Below are 20,452 nucleotides of genomic sequence, written 5' to 3'. Positions count from 1 at the left end.
CTGAGTTATTGTCAACAGGGTTTACTGTTGTTGCTTTAAGTTTTTGGGGAGGGAAGGCAGGCTTGTGCCGCCCCTCCTGGCATACCGCCCTGCGTGGTGAGCCATCTTGTCCATTTCAAAAACTGACATTTCAGGAATAAATCCTTTATTTATTATTTCTCTTTATGTAATTATGGCACTTTTGGAGCTCCATAAAAGTACCTTCTTTTCATTGCTTCCTTTTTTTCGCGCTGAGAGACCGCCCATATGTGCGTTTAATCCACATTTGCAAGCAACTCCTATATCTTCCTGCTATTTTACCATCGCTGTCCTACTCCCAAACTGGCATTTTCACTCCTCACATGCTTTTTCGCTGCAGCCGGCTTCCTCCAACCAGCACTCCCTCCACTCTCCCTCACTCTCTCTCTCTTTTTTTTTCCTCCTATTTATGAAAACGTCACTTCAAGTCCCTCCCTGTTTGAATCTCATTAGTTTCTTGTGTGTTTCTCCCTGTCAATAATCCCGAATCCAGACTCTCTCTATTTCCATCCCTCTCTATCTGTCAATCAGCGCCGCCTTTGAACTGAAAACCACTCCGACCAACTTCAACTCACTCAATCCGAGCGGCTCGGCTCCTTCTCCGGCTTCCCCATTTTTCTGCCAACATTTTTCCCCCTTCTTTTTCCCCCCCTTGTGTTTTTGAGTTTTATATACCAGAGCTTTTGGAAAACGCCAATACGAAGACCATCTCTTTTAAAAAGAAAACCCCCCCGAAAACTTAAAACTCGCGGACTTTCGAGCTCGCAGAGATCAAGGGTTTGAAACTTTTTGGTGGTTTTTTTTCGACCCGAGAACGATTCTTCTGCTCGGGGGGAAAATGCCGCAGCTCAACGGCGGTGGAGGGGACGATCTGGGCGCAAACGATGAGATGATTTCGTTCAAAGACGAAGGGGAGCAGGAGGAGAAAATCTCGGAGAATTCCTCGGCAGAAAGGGATTTAGCAGACGTCAAATCTTCGCTCGTAAACGAGTCGGAAACGAATCAGAACAGCTCTTCGGACTCGGAGGTAAGTTCGGATCGATCGGCTCCGCTAAGTTCGCATTACATGTTTGAGGGGGTGGCCTACATTTCTTAGCACACTTTGATAGAGTTCACCATGAAAGCCCCCTATAACTTTAACGCAATCCTTGTGTTTCGTTGCATTTCAAGGCGGAAAGACGGCCTCCGCCTAGATCTGAAACTTTCAGAGACAAAACAAGGGAAAGTTTAGAAGAGGGTGAGTTTCTTGCTTTAATATCCTACCTTTGTTTTTTTTTCTCAACCATGACATTATGTGTTTTTAACAGAGGAAGGAGTCTCCTGCAGCCTTCTTCCTCTAATACAATTAAAAAAACACATTCCAAGGCCAGTTTATTAAAAGTTTTCCTCTTCTCCCCCCACCCCCCGCCATGTTAGCTGCGAAAAGGCAAGATGGAGGGCTGTTCAAGAGCCCACCGTACCCGGGCTATCCGTTTATAATGATCCCCGATCTCACCAGCCCCTACCTCCCCAACGGATCACTTTCTCCAACAGCACGCACAGTAAGTTCACTTATTTTACCAGCTGGATATCTGCACACACACTCCTCACACACTCTTCCTCTCACTCTCTCTCTCTCTCTCTCACACACACACACACCGAGGCTCCAAAACAGCGTTGTCACCCAAATAAAGCTGAAAAAAATGGGGAGGATAAATTGTGGAAGCCAAGTTTTCCAACTCCTCCTGAAGTGTACAGCACCGCGCTCCTGAACATGGAAGCTAACATGCTAACTGTGCTAAAGAGTTAAAGAAATAAATTGAAATCATAAATGTTAGGGGAAATTGAGTGAAATTTTTTGTTCAATTAAATGTATTGTATTTTTCTATTTATTTTTAATAACAATATTTGGCCGTGTTGTATTAAAATTAGGTTAAAAGTGCGTGATCCCCCTCACCCCCTTCCTCGTAAATAATGCAACTGATTTGTGTTTGCATGGCCTCATCAAAAATGCCCTTTTTTTTTATTTCCCCACCAACACTACAGAGAGCTGCACTTTTACACAGGCTCTCTAACACACGGAACAGTGTTTTTAAAAAGCAACAAATATGCAAATAAGCTTTTGAGAGGGATTTGCATGGATAATTTTTTTAAGTTGCATGCTGACTTTTTGCAAAAAAAAAAAAAAAGAAAAAAATCAATGTGTAAGGCATTGGTATTAAATGCAAACTTACTGTTTAGGTTGTGATTTATTTAACACTAGAGATTGCTTCGTTTTGCATGCTACCGCTTTTGCTTCCCGAAAGGAATCTGCTGCCTTTTTTCTTTTCTTTTTTTTTTTTTTTAAACCCAGAATCATTTAAAGCTCTGTTACCAAACAAATTCATGTTATTTATTTTGACACAATCAGCCCTGTTGTAATTATGCACCCTCACTCATTTAGCTCAGCTGGTCCCATGGGGCCAAAGACAAACCATGAGCAGCATAATTTCTTCTTTTTTTTTTTTTGAAGCGTTGCTGTGCTTTAGGAACCTGTCATCTCTTTCTACAAGGTTAAGGCAAAGACCAGGCTCTAGGAAATTACTCAACTACTCAACTGATATTCGTTACCTCCATGTTTTTGGTTTTTGTTGTGCACGCCTTGAAAAATGAACTCGCACCTTGGCACATAATGCTTTCTTTTGTGCTTGACACAATTTCTGCCCGTGGTCTCACGTGAGGCTGCCCACCATGTCTTCATATCTCTTTATGTGATTGTGTGTGCATGTGTGGGGGTGTGTGTGTGAGTGTCTTCCGCACAGGAGAGCACATTTTGTCAGCCTCGATAATGCTGCCGGCTGGTATGTGGAATTAGTCACTCGTTACTCTCATCATCAGGCTCTGACACAAACTCGCATTCACAGCGTCGAGGCTGATTTTGAAGTGAAGGACTTCCTTGTTTCAATAGAGCAGCTTTTTTTATTCTTTATGAATATTACAGCAATGTGTCCTGCAGCCTGGCGAGCGCTTGCTGCCATCATGCAACAGTTAGATAAAACAGCACATTTTGTAATGCATCTAAAGAGATGCTCCTTTGAGACGCGATCCACCTTTGCTCTGCTCATCCTGCCCATGAATCTCCCATTTTCACACAGAACTGACAAAAGGAAGGGTGTGTTTGTTTTTGTTTTTGTTTTAAATTGTGCGCTGTGATTTATTACCTATGTCATCATAGCAAAAGTAAGACGAGGTGCTTATTTGCACGCAGCGACACGACATTAAAACCGATAATCACAACGAACGCAACTGAATAGGTTTTTTTTTTTTTTTTTCGGGCTCTTACTGTACCTCCTTGCCTCGGCTCCCCCTCCGACTGCGGCGCCCTGTGTGTCCGAGCTGCTGGAGCTTTTGAAGTCGGCGGTGGCTGTAATATAAATCTATTAAATTTAAAGCCGGGATAAATAATTCACCTGAACATTGATTAGCTGTCTTCCTCCCTAACATGTCACGTTAGGCTCCGAATATGACTGCTGCCGGTGTTATTAGAATGAGACTGTCTTGTCATAAGAAGCCTTTGATTCTCGGATTTTTCCTCCATATCTGTTCCCTTTCGCTTTCCTCGGCGATGTGTGTTTGCTGAATATAATTGAAATGATTTAAACAGATGTTTAAATTGGAAATTGAAAATATTTCCTCCTTCACATCCACCAGATTGCATTTCACCTAATCTGTTCGGACATCTTAAATTGTTTGTGTTATTTCTGTGTTTGCGTGACCCAAGAGGCGGGAAAAAAGAATTCCTGCATGAGGCTGCCTGACCTCTGGGAGCCATAACTGGCGAGAATTTGTTTTTCCTACCACCTAAATCCGAGGAGGCTCACAATTTAGGATCATTTAAGCAATTTGACATGAAGCTGTGCCCGGGCTTTAAAAGCTCTCCTCCTCTCGTCTCCTCCTCCCAGCGGTCTGCCCCCTCCTCCTTAAAACCCCCCACACAAAGGCCTGCTGAATCACTGGGTGCAGGTTGAATTGGGGAAGTGGCCTGCCAAGTTCAACCCCCGGTTTTCCATCTCCTTTCGCGTTCACCTTTTGTTTCCTGCCGTTGCTAACGCAGGGGCTTCTAGGGGAGAACATAAAAAAAAAAAAAAAAACGAAAGAAGAAGAAGAAGCAGCTGGCGGGTTAACTCCGGTGATGTGGGCTAACATCACACCTCAACAGGTCTGGAGACGCTGAGGCCGAGGGAGGGAAGAATTGGGGGGGATCTGGGCGGCCAGCTCTCCTGCTTCGAGCCGTAAATCCGCCCTGCTTTCTTTTCTTTTTTTTTTTTAAGTGCCTCTTGGACTTATGAATGTTAAGATATTTAACGCCACTCCTGGCCCTCCGTATTTCTCCGTGCCCGCTGAGACATTTGGCGGGGGTTTTGAGTTTCGACATGTAATTACGATTAGTTTATAAAAGAACAAGTAGAGGTTGGGCAGACTTGTGGAAGTGGGGGGATGAAAACGCTACCTGAAATGAAAAAATGGTAGCGGTAAAAGTGGTAAAAAGGCTTCCTTTGCTTTATTTTTTTTTTCCTTTTTTTCTTTTTTTACTAAATCCACTCCAACTCACCCTCACTAATTTTCATCAAATAGGAAATAACATAATTCTAAGTGAATGTAACACCTCCTTTTGTGCCGTACCGTATTGGTGTGGCCTTATCTGTAATAAAGTGACAGCAGACCGTATCTTTCCAACAACACGTGAGCAACATAAGCATAACAATGGCATATCATATGGATTATGTGTGTTTGGCTGGTATGAATGGAATTTTTGGCTGCAACGAGGAGGAAAAGATGGGTTTTAATGCGGATTTGAGAGGATAGGGCCCACACCTTATCAAATTGGCTTTACATGTTAATCGGGCCTAATTGGTGTCCGCGGGGCTTTTTTTTTTTATGGCACAACGTTGCTGCTGGGTTTTTTTTTTTCCCTCCCCTCCGAGCTGCAGAATTTACTCGGAAGGTTGCGCTCCTTTTGTCTTGCAAATCACTTTTGTTTACAAAGTATGGCGGAAGCGGCTCCCGCTCTCCGATCCACCCCCACCTCCTCTCCCTCTCTCTCTCCTCCTGTCTCTGTCTCTTTCTCTCTTCATTCTGTGCGGGCATAAGAGGGGGAAAAAAAAGGTCCTTATTTTTTATTTATTTTCTTCGACTTAATAAACACCCATAAAAAAGTACAATCTGCTTTGGATTTAAGGAGTTAAGTTGGAGAGCTGGAAGTGGGAGGGAGCTGGGAAGCAAAGTTTGGCACCATTAAATTGAAATTGGGGTCTGCTTGACATTAGCGGTGCGCAGCAACATTCTCGGAGCTTAATTAGTCCAAACTGTAATTGTTCATGGTCTGCCAATAGGAGTAAGGCTCTGGAATAATAAAAAAAAAGAAGTGGTGTTGCTCTAAATCGGCCAGGGTTTTTATTTTATTTTTTTATTTTTTTGAAAAACAATAAATCATTCGCATATTTGCGCCGTGATTCAGTTCGAGGCTCGACCTCTCCCATCTCGACATGTGGTAAATTGTAAAGTCAATGAATCGCAGATGTAGGGACGGCGAGGAGGGGTGGAGCGGGGCGGGAGGGGGGTCAGTACAGTGAGGTTTTGTTAGCGAATGAATGGGAATAAAAATATTTATGCTGTAAATATTTACAGAGGACGTGTGTGTGCATGTGTGTGTGTAAAATGTAAAATATAAGTGGGGCTTTAATTGTCTAATGCCGATGATGTCAGCACATCGTTGATCTGTCTGGCTGCTCAAAACAACACGGAGGCAGGAAAAAAAAAACCTAGCGGGGTGTGTTTCTCATCAGATTTTAAACTAGTGCGAAGGGAGCAGTGGCTCCCTGGTGGCACTGCGAGCCGCGTTTGGGTGTAGCAGCTGCACTCAAGTCTGGTTTGGACCTCCTGGTTTTTTTTTTGTTTTGTTTTGTTTTCTTTCTTTTAAATTAAATCACTGACTTCAGGGTTTTTAATGCAATAGCTGCTAATCTGAGGCCTAATTTTGACTGCGGTGTGACAGATTACGCCTGTTACTCATTAACACAGAGCGCAGGCCGGTCAAACGAATTATTCTTTAAATGAACAAATCCATTTTCACCTTTTTGTATCTCTCCTTGTTTCTGTCAGTGAGCCTGCTCTGCTTTTCTGTATCTGAGTGAGGGAGGAAGGTGGGGGGGAGTGGAAAGCATTAGTTAGTTAAGCAGCTGTGCATTGGGGTCTCTTTCCCTTTCTCTCCCCCCCGTTAAGAGTGAGCGTAACCCTCTTCCTCTTCTGCTTTCTCCTTTGCCTCTTCGGTGAATTTCTATAGAGCGAAACACAAAGATAGCACTGTACATCTGGAATGCAACTTGTGTCATCTGTTAAATATAGGGTAGCATTGCCGTGGCCCTCGGGGCTCGGGGTGGGGGTCGAGTGGGGGGTGGGTGCTCCATCGAACATGGAAATAAAACGATTCTGTGTGCATACGTGAGCATGTAGCGACCAGCTAGATCTGTGTACAGGTGTTGTGTTTATTTACCGCTTCTCGTTAGTCAGCAGTTCCAACTCACTTTATTTGTGTTACACCAAATTACAACAGATGTTGAATCAAATTATTTCACATCATGTCCAATTTATATCCAGCTGTATAGGGTCTAAAACAATCCCAACACGTTTACATCCAAGAGCAGAAGCTTTGACAGCATATCTATCTTTAATTAAATTTTTTGCCTCAAGAAAATGTGTGTTTTGAATAAATGGTGAACGTGCTAAAAATCATACATACTTGGAGGACTGTGGATTGTTATTAGGAGGCCCTGATACCTGTGCAGGTGTCGCCAGTCCTTTCAAACCATCTTCTTAAGCAATGCCTTAAAAAAACACACCAAACATGTTCTCTTTGCCTCATTCAGAGTAGGTCATTTTACGTCTTTTTATAGATTATCACTAAATGAAAAATAACCAGAAACTGGTGCCATATAGGAATAAATAGAGTGAAGAGAATATAGAAATGTTTAGGATCAAAGAGCAGAGAGAAGGAGGAAGTTCAAACGGGCAAGCATCATATCCCCTACTCCAACATCTCACTGATCGGCTTTCTAACCAAACGGCCAGACAGAGATTGAAAGGGGAGTGGCTAAAGCAGATGAGGTGGACTAGCAGAGCTAGCCAACAGCTGATGGTTTCATCCAGGACATGTTACTGTGGAATATGAACTCTGCTGCCCAGATATTGAGCTGTTAGCATGTCAGGACAGTCATGGGGCTGTCATATAGCAGTTGTCTTCAATCAGAAGCCTCTCTAAGTTTGTTGTAAGACTGACTGCTACATTTTATAAGGCATTACTGAACTGAACTGAATCCAAAGTAAGTTTTCACTGGAACAAGATTGTTCTCTAATGGTTACCTGTGTCATTTATGTTGAAAGGTGAATTAAGTTGTTTAAAAACCTGTTTTTACTAGAATAACATGTAAAAAACTACCAATATTCTTCAAATGTTGTTGTGTTAGCTAGATTTAAAAAAAAGATTTTTTAAGAAATTAAACTAAAAGCAATAATGCCAATGCCGCTGTTGGTCGCAGTGGTTCTGAGACTTTTCACATTAAGCTCACGTCACTTCAGAAAAAAAATTTCCAGCAGCTCATCCCACCTCAAGATTCAGAAAAACTGTAGGTCATTTTAAATTTTAGTTACGAATTTCCAATATTTTAGAAAAAAGTTTTGTACCAAAACTATCACCTCTATATCCTTCCGATTTTATTTTTCAGGATAAAAAAACGTTTAGTCGGAACTGCACTTTGCTAAAACATAAAAAATGAAATAGACTGATCCATCAGTGTTTGCTTTTTCCCCAAAAGAAAACTCCAAAACAAATTATGTTGCAAGTTTTACTGGTGCAAGACATTTAAATTGATTATGTTTATCAGCTTAATCTGGTTTGTTTTTATTACTCCCTGAGCGCTGTAGCACCTGCAACCAGGTATCCACCCACATGTCTCTGCTTATCTTTTCATGTCTCCCTCTCCTCATCAAACATAGCGTTACATGGAGTCGTTCATACGTCTTTATTACTCAGACAAGTCCTGCTCCTCCTCCTGTCAGAAAACAACAGTTTTTAAACACCAATATTTAATTCCATAGCACTTCTATGTAATTAAAAAAAAAAACTTTGGCATCTGTGTAACGAGATTTTTCGCTGACTTATAAGAATAATTGTCGATGGCTGATATAACATTTTAAACATATTTGGCTTTATTAGGCACCAATCAGCCTAACCTTTTGCAAACTTGCAGAAAACGGCGATAAGATGAACTGAAGTGATTGTTGAAGATTTTATATTTTTTATTGGCACTGCAGCAGCACTACATCTACAGAAAAGATAAAGGTAATGACTATTGATTTACTTCTTTTAGATGGAAAGGTTATGGGTGGGGTTTTGGTTAGACCTGGTTTTGGGAGATTATCACCCTGACTTTTCTCTGTTTTTTTTTTGTTTTTTTTCTTTTTTTTCCCTACAGAAAAGAAAAATGTTGTTTTTCAGAAAGTGTGCATCTGACTTTGTGTTTACAGCTTTCAAATGAAGCATTCTTTCAGCTCAGACACAAGTCCAGAAATACTTTTGCTATGTGCGTTCTTTTGCCTGCCTGAATAGTTCTGTAAGTTCATTCATGATGGGTCCAGTAGCCAAATGAGTTCACCAGCAGAGGAGTGGGAGGGAGCGGAGAAAAGCGGGAAATGTGTGTTAGGCCTCTGCGTGTGTGAGTGAAGGGCCCACGGTTGGGTATGGGGGGGTCGGGTTCGGGGGTCGGACGCACAAAAGCCGCCTGAATAGACCGCATAATTGCTGTTAATGCCAGGGCAATGAGAGCAGCGACAGTTCCTGGTTAGATGTCCAAACAATAGTGCCCCTGGGCTTCACATTTATCTTCCTGTGTGCGAAGGAGAAGAAAACGGGAAAGAGGAGGGATTGGAACAGGAGAGTTCAGTTTTCAATCATCGCTTGACGACCGAGCATGTGTTCATGTGTGTGGCTTCTGCCTTTGAATGCCCCCCCCCTCCCCTTACCGGCCCTCCTTCACTTCCCGCTTTGCTTCCACGTTTCTCTTTCCCACCGCCGTCATCGTCAGAATGAACGCTACCCTAAAAGCTCTGGGTGCGGGGGGCCCCCGTGATGCTGGAGGAATTCCGGTAGCATAGGCCTTCTGTTTGGACTGCAGAGTGTGTTTGGAAGGGGTCAAAGAGCACCAGCACTGACATGAATTTCACTGAAAAAGGAAGCCCCCCACCTTCTCCCTTCCTCCTCCTCGTAACTATTTTTATTACAACAACTGATAAAGAATCCTCGAGTCTCCTTTGGAGATTTTTTTTTTCCCCCCAGATTATGCATGTGTCTGCGCACACGGGGAGGAGGTGCCACGCTGCCATCTCAGCTCTTAATGATCACATTGGGCCAGATAATGACTAGCTGTGCCAGTGTGCAGGGAACACCTGTGGTACACCAGCCTGTTACGGATGCGGTAAAAATGCCCTGGAACATAATATCGAGGAGGAAGAATCTCATTCATGCTTATTTCATCTTTTAATACCCTTTTCACTTGTTTTTATCTGCCGTTTTTTTTTTTGGCTCTGTGAAGCATAATTACCCTCTTACCTTACAAACTAATTAGAATTTGTACATAAAATTGGAAGCATTTTTAACTCATAACTTTGGAATTGTTTGTTGCAAACAAAATCTTACATTAATTGTATGTGGTGGACCGACACAAAGCAGTAAATCAAGCAGATAGAAAATTGTTCAAAATCTGGAAAGTGTGGCATGTATTTATATTCATTCTCCCTTCATCCTGCTACCGATAAAGGTGCAACACCTTTTCTTCAGATGTTACCTTGCAGTTTGCCAAAAGCCATGTAGAGGACATTGAGAAATAGTGATCAAGTCAAATTGGACAAAATATATATATTTTTTGTCATTCAGTGAAAGATGGTTGTGGAAGCATCATTCTGTGGGGGGAATAGGAAAACTGACCTGTGGCCTAAGGTTGTAGTTGATGATGGTTGTAGTTTAATAATGGGCAATACTGGAAGACAACTCATTAGGCAACAAAATATTGAAGACAACTATTATACAATTATAATGTTATGGTTTTAAAGCGTTAGCGTCAAAATGTGAGATCCTACTAAGTAGTCGGACTGCACAGCACTTTCCTACAGTGACTGAATGCAAATCATGCCACACTTTTCAGATTTGTATGGTAAAAACGTGAAAGCCATGTTTTCTTTTTTTTCACAATTGTGCACCACGTTGTTCTGATCTATCACATAAAGTCTAGTAAAATGCCTGGAGGTTTGTGGTTGTAACATGACAAATGTGAAAAAAATTCAAGGGTTGTGAATAGTTTAGCAAGCCATTGTGTTTATTCACCGTCTCTTCGGTCGCACAGGGTCTGCAACATATTATGAAAACTGTTTTCTTTTGTATCCAGTTTATATCTCCGCTCTTAAAGCAGCCAGGGGATTTTCAGCATGCAGATAATCTGCTCACAAATGGCTCAGATGGGGAAAGAGGCAAAAGCGTGAGCTAAACACATAATGGCCAGAGTTTAAGGTGATAAAATTCCAGTCGATGTATTTTTAATCTCACTAATTAAACTTTTAATTGTGGCCAGATAAGCTCCGAGGAGCGAGAGCGCGGTTGCATATGTGGGGTTTTTGGAAGGAAAAGGGGAGTCCGCTAATGAGATGAACATCCGCTTGTTTAGCTGTGGCATTATTTTTATTTAAAAAAAAGAGTTGTGGATCTGGTGCTGGCTGCAAAAGGTGAGGGTAAAGCTCTAAGGGTGCAAGCAGAAATAATTTCATCTACTAATCTGAGGATTATGTCAGGATTTGGAACAGAAAAAATGTTGGCAAGATTACTTGAAAATGCACAAGGCTAATAAAATGAACCCCCCCTTACCCTTGCAATGTGGAACTGTGCTGGATTTTTCTTCTCACCCCCCCCTCTGGTTGATGAACCAATTCCAATGGAAAACAGATTAAGAGTAAATTCCCATGTGAGCTCTTTAACCAGCTGTTAGAAACCTATTTACACACAATAATAAAGCGCCTCTTATAAAAAGACAGCTGTCAACTTGTGTACAGCACTAAATAACATGTCATGTGAAGAGGCTGTCACGTCCGCACATGCTGAGTTTGGTTTGTTGTGTTTTAGAACCCAGCATTGAGCAAAACGACTGCTAATAAAAATTTTAAACCATTTCATTCAATTTATTTCCTCTCCTTTCATGCCACTTTTGAAGTCTTACTTTGGAATATAATTATATAATTTAGATTTTACCATGGCTGTTGTCACCCGCACCCACTCATTGTGTATTCCATCCTCCGCGGTTAGAGGCCAGCGTGACAGCAGCGCTCAGGGTCAACTCTGAAAGTGAACAAATTGACTCGTGGAAGTGAATTGTCAATTGTCATTCTCCCCTGAGGGGTCAGGAGTGAAAGGAGCATCTTGTTTGGACAACTGTCCCGAGGTGAGATGAGTGGCCCTTACTGTCCGGCCTGAAGGGATGCACAGAGATGGACTTGCAGGTGGAAAACCAACCAAGTGGAGTGGGAGACAAACACATAGACAACAGGAAATGTGGCACTGCTGAGGCGGAAAACAATAGAATCTGGCTACCCTGAAATTGCTGTTTGATTGGAATAATGACCCGCAGTTGGCAGCTGAGACTGTGTCCAGAATGAGGAAAACTGTGATTGGAGCCATCGCATAATAAAAACCAAGCCTGAATGAATGACAGCTGATTCACTAGATCTCTGTGTTAAACATTAAACACAGATTGGTGCAGCACATGTTTCCAGAACTTAAATTTACATGCTTTGGCTCAAGCGAACATCAGAGTGAATATTTTACATTCTGGTTTCTGAAAGATGAGTCCTGAGCCTGAATGGAATAAAAGTCTTATTCCAGCAGGTTCCCCACTAACTGTCCCTTTATTAAGACCTCAGATTTGACATGAAAACCACCAAAGTAACTAATGGGGATCTCTGAATATTGGGATCTACAAGAAATCTGACACCCTCCAGAGTTATTAGAGTCCCTGACAATAATGTTTATAAAAATTTTAAAATACATTTTAACAGTGGTGGTAGGCACACTAACGCTAATAGTGGAGCTAATTTTTTGCTCAGCGCTTTACCATTTTTGCTAACTTTGAAAACTGAGTTTTGGTGTAATGCTTTAGCATTACCGGAACTGATAGTTGTGCTTAGTGTTTTGGGCAACACACTTTTCATATATTATTTATTTATTTATTTATTATCAAGTTGTCCGGCCTTGTTTATCACAGTTCTGGTTATTATAAGCTTTTGCTGTAGATATAACCACATCTAAGATCAGCACCTTCCTGATTTACGTGAACGACACGTTCTGTCATCTTTCACATTTCGAAGAATAGCTAAGCAAAACTTGTCTCTGGCTTCAAATATACACTCCAGTGACACTGAGATCCATACATCACTTATTAAAGTCAAGACTTTATTATAAATTACAAAGCCATATTTATTTAATTGGAAATGGTATGGGTGCAAATAATTGTGGAGCCTGTGATTTACTGAAAAAATAATATCCTTAGTTCAGGTGAAATTTTCAGTGAAACTATCCTGATGCAGTTTTTACACATTTTTGCTTGGGCTGCCAAGAAGTGTGCAGGTGGTGTAAATGAGACACAAAAATAAAACATATTGATTGTTTGATCAGTTTAGGTTTTTAGATTTTAGGGTTTTTTTAAGATTGTTTTTCAGTTTGGTTAAAAATACTAAAGTAGTCCGTTGTATTGTTTTTGTTTTAGACCCTTTTTGAATCCGCTTTCTCACATAAAGGTGTTTACTGTCCCTTGGTAAGTAAGCCAAAGGTCAAGTTCCGTGCAGCAGTTATAATGAAAGTTAAGGGTGGAGACGAGCATCGCTAAACAGACATGGCCTTTGTGTCATGTGATGCACGTCACCATGCACTTTAGAACCAGGAGGCTTTTTTATCTCCTCTTTACTGCTTCCTCTATCTTTATTGTCTGCCTTGCTTTGCATATTTCAAATAATAAAGATAAATTTCCAGCTTTGTCATTATACATGGAATCAAGCAGTTTCAGGAAGGATCCTTCAGGGTTGGGATGATTTTCACTAATCTCTCTTCCTTGGGAGGTCCACCGGACCGTGTCGGTCAGCAATTACCAGCAGTTAGCATCCCAGGCCCTCGGGAGCGTTTTCCAGGAGATGAATCTAGGCTTGGATGTGTATAAAAGGTCTTTGTTTGTTGTGGATGACCCTTGCCGGTGTAAGGCCTGTGTCTGTCTCTGCTCAGGCGGGCAGGCCAGCCTGCAGTTAGGATGCAGCAGCTGGCCGGGGCCCAGGCACAGGAATGCTGTGTGTTCTATTTGAACAGTGACTTGTCTCAGTGCAAGGCCTCAAGGACTGGAGGGAAGGAAGTTGCTGCATGTTTACATAGCTGAATTGTCCATTGCCCCCTTACCCCCTCCTCCAGTGTCTAATGCACTTCTGTTCAAACACTCACAAGTGTGGAGATGACCCCCACTGATGCTCATAGCTCTGCTTCTTTTGGTCTGAATCAGTCTGTGAATAACTGGACCCTGTAGCTGCTACTTTCTTCCCTGCTGTGGGTGTTTGCTGTTTTAACCTGGAGGCTTGAATGGTAGATAAAAGAAGTATTACAGGGCTCTGTTCGTCACTCCGAGACAGATGAGGAGGGTAACACATAGACAGATGAAGAGGTGGAAAGCATCTTATTGCTCTTAGCGAGGGCCTGTCCAGCCAGGGTCCAGACATTGACGTACGATGGCGGTGTCAGGCTAATTGTTGTTTGAATTACCTGTTATGATCCAATGACAAATCTCTCACACTCTTGCCACCAGAGCGGAAAATGTATCCGGGGGATTGGCATGATCTTTGTGCGGGTGTGTAAACCTGGCTTCAACAAGATGGATAAATGCAATTATTGGACAGACCTGGAAAGGAGAAAATCAATTTAAAGCCCGTAAAGCTAAGCAGGGGCCGTGGTTAATTCATTTGGCCAATTTACGGGTGATGTACGAGTGTCAGGGCACATTAGTCAGGCAGGGGAATGGATGAGTGTGTGTTGGACCAGTAAGATAGAGGGGAGGAGGGGGCTTCAAGTGAAGATGCTCTCAGGATGCGGAGCAGTCTCCTTGAGACCCGGTTGCACTCTCTTCCCAACTCCATGATGCTTGGCATCTCAGTGGACAAGGCCAATGGAGCCTGCTTGTAGAAATGACAAAAAGATTCACTGAGCGCACCGAGTGGGAGGGAAACGGAATTGCTTTGCAAATGAGGTGCGGAAACGTGGCTGTGGTCTGCTGGGCAGCAGAGTGAGTGCCAGAGTGTTTTGCCATACCAAGAGCTCAATCAGGTCCTGTCAGCAACCTCCCAGCTCACCACCATCACCACCATCCCAAGTTAAATGACTGCTTTTTTCTATGCAGCAGGTGTACCCATGCTAGACCCAAGCAATTTCAGCTTCCAGCTTTGATTCACTAAGTAGTAAATAACACTGACATTGAATGCCCTAAATTTGATTCTTAATGCTTTGAGTGGTTTTTACTAGGGTTCCTTGTATCTGTTAAAGATCACGGCACACTGACATTAGATCACTTTAGCCTGCCTGGTCTGTTAAACAGCCATTGTTTTGGTGGTTCAAAACCCACTGAATGGTTACACAAGCTGAGTGGTATGCAAAAACAGTGGTTAGAGTGTAGCCGGGCGGGTGCGAGGCGTTGAGGGAAGCTTTGGTTTACAGCTTCAAGCCGCAGCCTGAATCGTGGGCAGGGTTTCTCTATCAGACAGAAAGTGGGAGGGAGAGAGAGAGAAGTGAGAGAATATGACCTCCCTCGCTGCAAAGCCAAAGCTGTTTAAGTGGCTGCCATCGTGCTCGAGTGCCTCTCTGTTTAGTTGGTCGGATTGTGATCCGTGTCAGGGAAAGTGCACGTTAGCATGTGTCACCTGACTACGAGGCAGTCGTCCTCAAGAAACCGGAGTCGGAGTGAATGCCAAGGCTTTTTAAAGACAGGTGCCACCCATGCCTGCCGCACAGCAGCTGGGGGAGAAGACTGCACGGTCCACGGTTATGTGTGGGCCACTGGCAAACGGCATCAACAAGAATCCTTGGACAGAAGGAATTCAATAAAACACATTCATTCATCTGTCTCTGCAATGACAAACTGCAGTAGATGACCCTACTTTTTGTCATTGCAATGATATAAATCTCTCAGTATTTATGTGTAAACATCTAAAATCTGTGTTTCATTGCATTAGATTGTTTTTTTCCATACTGATCAAAAGCACAACTGATCAATGAAGCAGGAAACCAGTGTCCTTCTCTCTGTTTAAAGGTTATATAGTTTGGAAGTTCTTCTCAGACAAGATTCACAACTTTTCCCCCCACCTTTTGAGATAAACATGAATTCTTCAATATCCAAGATCTTGAGCTGCAAATTTGCAGATCTTGGCATCGCATTCTCCAGATTTGCCTAGGAGTTTCTTCCCAAGTGCTTACTGCCGCCCCTCTCCCACCCCATGGGAGAACAACTGCTGTCTACCATCTATTAGCCAGTGGAATTCCTCACCCTGACTCAGACAGGGGGAAAAAATCTTGGAAGTGCTCTCAGTGATCCTGGATATCATTTTACAATTGGGAAAACGGGCCTCTAAACTGTTCCCAGTCAGAAGAGGACTTTCAGATTTGTTATAATCAGCAGTTGTACAAGATAAACGCAACAAGTTTTTACACTTTTGCTTCAGTGAGCTTTGAAAAATTTCCCACCTGTACCTAAGTAGCAGGGATATTGTGATGCAATTTCAGGTATTGAGTAGGGACTTTCCGATTGGGATCAAGGCATATACATGATCTGCATCTGTGTTCCTGATAGGAATGAACTCCCAACCCTTTCTCCCATGCAGCGGAAATTTTCAAAGCTAATTTTAAGCAACCATGGACTATTTTTATATACACGTCTTTGAAAACTGTGTTTTGCAACATTCATTTGTTGATCTAGTATTTCTCTGACAATTGACGATTGGCAGAGAAATACTAGCTAGTCCTCCCCCATTCAGAGATCTTTCACGTTTGACATTTACGAGTCGAGTCAGCACACTCATTTTGCCATCATTTAGGTCTGTGGCTGTGGTAAATCATAAACAGGCCGGCAGACGCCCCGCTGAACGTCAGACCTGAACTTGAGGGGGAATCTTGTCTCTCGCTGTGAGCCAGCTGAGCTTCCTGGCCAGAGATAGCGATGCTGCGGTCATAAACGCTGGGAAACTCAACCTCTAATTGTTCACAGAAGCCGTTGGCAGGATGAGCGAAGAAACGATGAGCGAAGAGGAAGGCATCTACAGGGAACTGGGGTGAATGTAGAGATGAGACTGCTCGCACTTGCCGTTCATGGCTTTTCAGGAAAAGAGGCGAGCCTGCAGGGTTTCTTTCCCAATGTTGAACCAGTCGCCCTTAAGAGGAAAAGAAAACTCTGGAAAACCAGAGCCCTGCCTTTTTGTCTCTTTCTCTCCCTCTCTTCTTTTCCTGACCCTCTTTTAAGAAACAGACACTTTCCTAACATTTTAAATTGCCCTTGTCATGCGGTTTCCTCAGCGGAGCTGCCGGGAGCCGTCTGTTTCCACATGGGCCGATGTTCTGTACCAGTTCTGGGTTTCAGAAAAGAAAAGATCTGTTTTTTCTGGCACTCAGCACCGCTGCATTAAACTTCCAATTTTTCCCAAAAGCTAACAGAGTCATGCTTGTAGTCTTCACGCTTTTTGATCCGAGTCACAGTTGCTTGGGAAGTACATCTGCCTCTCTGTCCCATCCCTCCCACCTCCTGCCTGACGCATCTCAAATCCTGTTTTTGCGGTGTTTTTCACTGTGCCACATTTTGGTAAATAACATAAGTAATGATTCAATTGGGCATAAAGTAATTGAGCTCCGGCCTGCTTGCCATCTGTCTGGTGAGATTACCACTTTCTGTGTAATTAATCGTGTGACCTTGTGGCCAGTGGGCAGCCGCTGCCAAAGAGCCAGGCTGTCTTGCTTGAAGTGAGGGGAACTCTGGCTCGGTGGGAGGTGGGGTGAGAGTTGTTGTGCCGTTTTAAAAGTTTAACCCAGCTGCTAAAGATAGCACAGGCTGATGTGAGCTGAGCTTAAGTGGCAGCATGGTTGTCTCCTGCATGCATACACACACCAACGAGCCCACGTCAAAGCCCAAGTCGCCAAGCCTCGCTCAATTTGGTAACTCCAGAGTCTCCCCGCTTAGGTCGGCATGATCCCTGTGTGCAGGCACTGTAACCGGGAGAGTATAGACTTGGGTCAAAGAGTGTGTGTTTTTGTGTTTCTGTGTGTGCTGCTGGGGTCATGGTAGGCTGGATAGAGACTGCTGATTTTATGTGTGGTTTGCTGAGCTCCTGAGGTTTGGTTTCCCTTGGACAGAGTCCAGAGACTCCAGGGCCTGTTTCTCCTCAGCTCTCACGTGAGCCTGACATGATTGGATTTCGGTCCCGATCTGGTTGTTTTGCGCTGTGCACAGGACATTAAAGACAAGGGGAAGATAGAGGAGCTAATGAGTCTTTGAGTAAGCGTGTGTTGAACTTGGTGGATGTTGATGTGCGGTTTTTGTGCTTTATCCTCTATGCAACCTAATGCGGTTTCACACACACCATGCTGAGAAGAGGAAGTAAAACCTCTGTAGTACCGCGATGACACACACACGCACGCACACGCCCACCCACACACACGCACACACACCCCGATAGGCCTGTCACGATAGCAAATTTTGCTGAGCGATTAATTGTCTCAAAAAATTATTGCGATAAACGATAATATTGTCTGAAGACCTTTTTACACTGATTTAATGGAAATGACGTAATAATGCATGCGATTTCCTGTCAAAGATAGATACACTTTATTTTCAAAAGAATATTTAACACTGGAGCTGATAAACTAAATAAACAAAACAACCAAAAACAAAATGGATTCTCAGTCTCCATTAACAAAAAATGTACTTGATAAAAACTAAACAACATAAAGCCAAAGTGGAAATAAATACTGCATTCAACCCAAAGAGTGCAGATTATGAAGTCTGTATACTATGTTGCCCTTCAGTAATAATTAGATTTAAATAGAGAAGACGGGCACATCGACTACCTGATGCAATAGTTCACACTACATGATTTTTTGCTCCTATTTTTCCCCATACAACAATCTTAGACCTTTGGTCTTTCTAAGATTGTGTGGTGTGTTACGGTAGATCCTCGTTGCCGCTCCGATCTAAATCAGGGGTTTTCCCCCGACTGGGATCTTAACGCAGCCTGTTGAAAGTGACAGGTAGCCAATCAGAAAGAGTGGATTCTCCTCCGTGTTTTCTGAGGGGAAATTACGTAGGGGAATCCCAAACAGCTGACACGGCGCAACCCGAAGTCCAGCCGACGTGGAAACAACAGTAATGTTTATTCAACATGCAAAGAATATAGAAATGACAAGGGGAGGAGTTGGAGCGAAATTGCTACCGCAGTTGATAAACCCGGTAACTTTTCAGCTGTTCTTCGTTAACGTGACGTAAATATGTTCTAATGATTTTCATTCAGTCAGGACTTTACGCTGACACTAGCCACATGCATTGCAGGTAGATTGTAGTAAAGCATTGATTAATGCCTGGTTTTAAAATTAGTTCACTGGACTTGTAGCCATTATTTTGTGCCCATTGTTGGACACCACACGGCAGGAACGAACCCGATCGAACCGTTATATCTAGGATTTCTGTCGGCTAATGTGTGATCTGTCAGGTTTTAAAAATGGGCCGACAATCGGCCGACAGCTCTAAGATCGTGTAGTGTGCGCTGGGCTTTACACTAAGGAAATGAGGAAGGGAGGATCAGTGGAGAGCACCGGAGTTGAGCCTTTTTTCATTCGGTGTCATCAACAGAAAGAGAAAAAGGTCGGGAGAGACGATAATGCCGATAATTGAAATGACGTCGATAGTTTTAATTTATCGTACGATTAATCGATTTATCGTTTATTGCGACAGGCCTACACCCGGACTATGCAACTGAACTGTAGTGATTCTTGCATGAATGGCTCTCTCAGTGAGCCCTTTAAATGCACCACATCTTTTCCTAACGTAAGTCTGTTAATGATCCAGTGGAGTTGTGGTTGTTTTTTCTCCTGCAGAACATAAACAATTTCAACACTTGAAATATTACTTCAATTGATGGATTTACTCCCTCTTTTCAGACATCAGTGATTTATTCTCTATTACAGCTAAAAGTAACAGAAAAATTGAACCAGTTCACATTATTTAACACTTTCCTTTCATGCAACTTCATTCAAAAGTTCCTGATACGTGCTGCCTTCCTTACATGGTATTTACTGGAGGATACAGATTTAGCTTGGCAATTTATTTTCATTCCTGTAAATGCAGTAGAAATAAGTAACAGCTCCAGAAAACTGCCCAGGTTCCTGGAAATGGTTCTTGTTGCTCAAACACACATAGAGTCTGTAATCAATAATTTGGCTCAGGTTTGACCACTCTATATAGTGCAGTTACCACAAGCTAAGTCTAATTCAAAATGTCCCCCCCCCTTTTTTTTTTTTTTTTTAGATATTTCATTAAATAAAAACAATTTTAAGCAATCTCTGTTCTTTGTATTTTAGATTTTTGCTAGAGATTAAATGTTGTCCAAATTTCTTAAATTGAAATAGTGGTTTAATTCAGAGATGACTTTAAAGTTGTGAATTAGATACCACCATACTGTCATTGGCCACCAAAAGTGTTCAGCTACTGACACTCATTCTTCCCTTTTGTGAATAGCTAAACATGTGAAAAGCAATAGAAAATTTGTTTGATGGCAGTTGACAGACATATGTTTTTTTGTTTTGCTTTCTTTGGGTCAACTGCCCCTAAGCTGTGCCGCTCTGGGCAATGAACCATATCGACCATACAAAAAAATCCCAATACACCTGAAAGAGAGACATCAACATGATTTACTCTGTGAAGCCTGGATGGTTTTTTGCAATACTCTCTAGCTTACAGCTCAGAAGGGGGAAAAAAAATCCTCCTTTTTTTTCTTTCCCCACCAGACAAAAATAAGCAATTTAATTACTATGGTTTACATTGGTGCCGCCACAGTACGACTGGTAGGACCCAGCTAGGGTGGCACTGGCCACTGGGGATGGGGACGAGGTCTGGGCTGGCCTCCAGGGAAATTATAGGGTGATGTTGAGGGCGGGATGGGGGACTGAATCCATCTTCCACTCCCAGCTAGGAAAGCTTCTGTTTGCAAGTTTCTGTTTCACTTTCAAACCGGGTCGATGAACTGAGTTCAACTGGGTAAACACTTTGTTTGCAGTTATTTAAAAGCTCTGCTTATCTGCTCATTATCCAGAAAAATA

General features: G+C 42.6%; 1 protein-coding gene across 31 annotated transcripts in view; it reads left to right on the top strand.

Moving 5' to 3' along the window:
* The first annotated feature begins 375 nt into the window (after positions 1-375).
* The window catches only part of tcf7l2 (transcription factor 7 like 2), a 107,320-nt gene continuing 87,243 nt past the window's right edge, over positions 376-20,452 (top strand). For 7 of the 31 annotated variants that reach the window (XM_032573752.1, XM_032573741.1, XM_032573744.1 and 4 more), the window contains exons 1-3: positions 387-1,045; positions 1,189-1,255; positions 1,435-1,559. In XM_032573752.1, coding sequence (XP_032429643.1) covers positions 857-1,045; positions 1,189-1,255; positions 1,435-1,559 — 381 coding nt within the window. In that variant the 5' untranslated portion in view covers positions 387-856. Of the gene's footprint in view, positions 1,046-1,188; positions 1,256-1,434; positions 1,560-20,452 lie in introns of all 31 variants that reach the window. The other 24 variants (XM_032573748.1, XM_032573736.1, XM_032573761.1 and 21 more) reach the window with 13 other exon arrangements.

The sequence above is a fragment of the Xiphophorus hellerii genome, chromosome 10, assembly GCF_003331165.1.
Source record: "Xiphophorus hellerii strain 12219 chromosome 10, Xiphophorus_hellerii-4.1, whole genome shotgun sequence".
NCBI lineage: Eukaryota > Metazoa > Chordata > Actinopteri > Cyprinodontiformes > Poeciliidae > Xiphophorus > Xiphophorus hellerii.
Note: the sequence above shows the minus strand (reverse complement) of the source record. Positions and strands in the feature narration are given on the sequence as shown.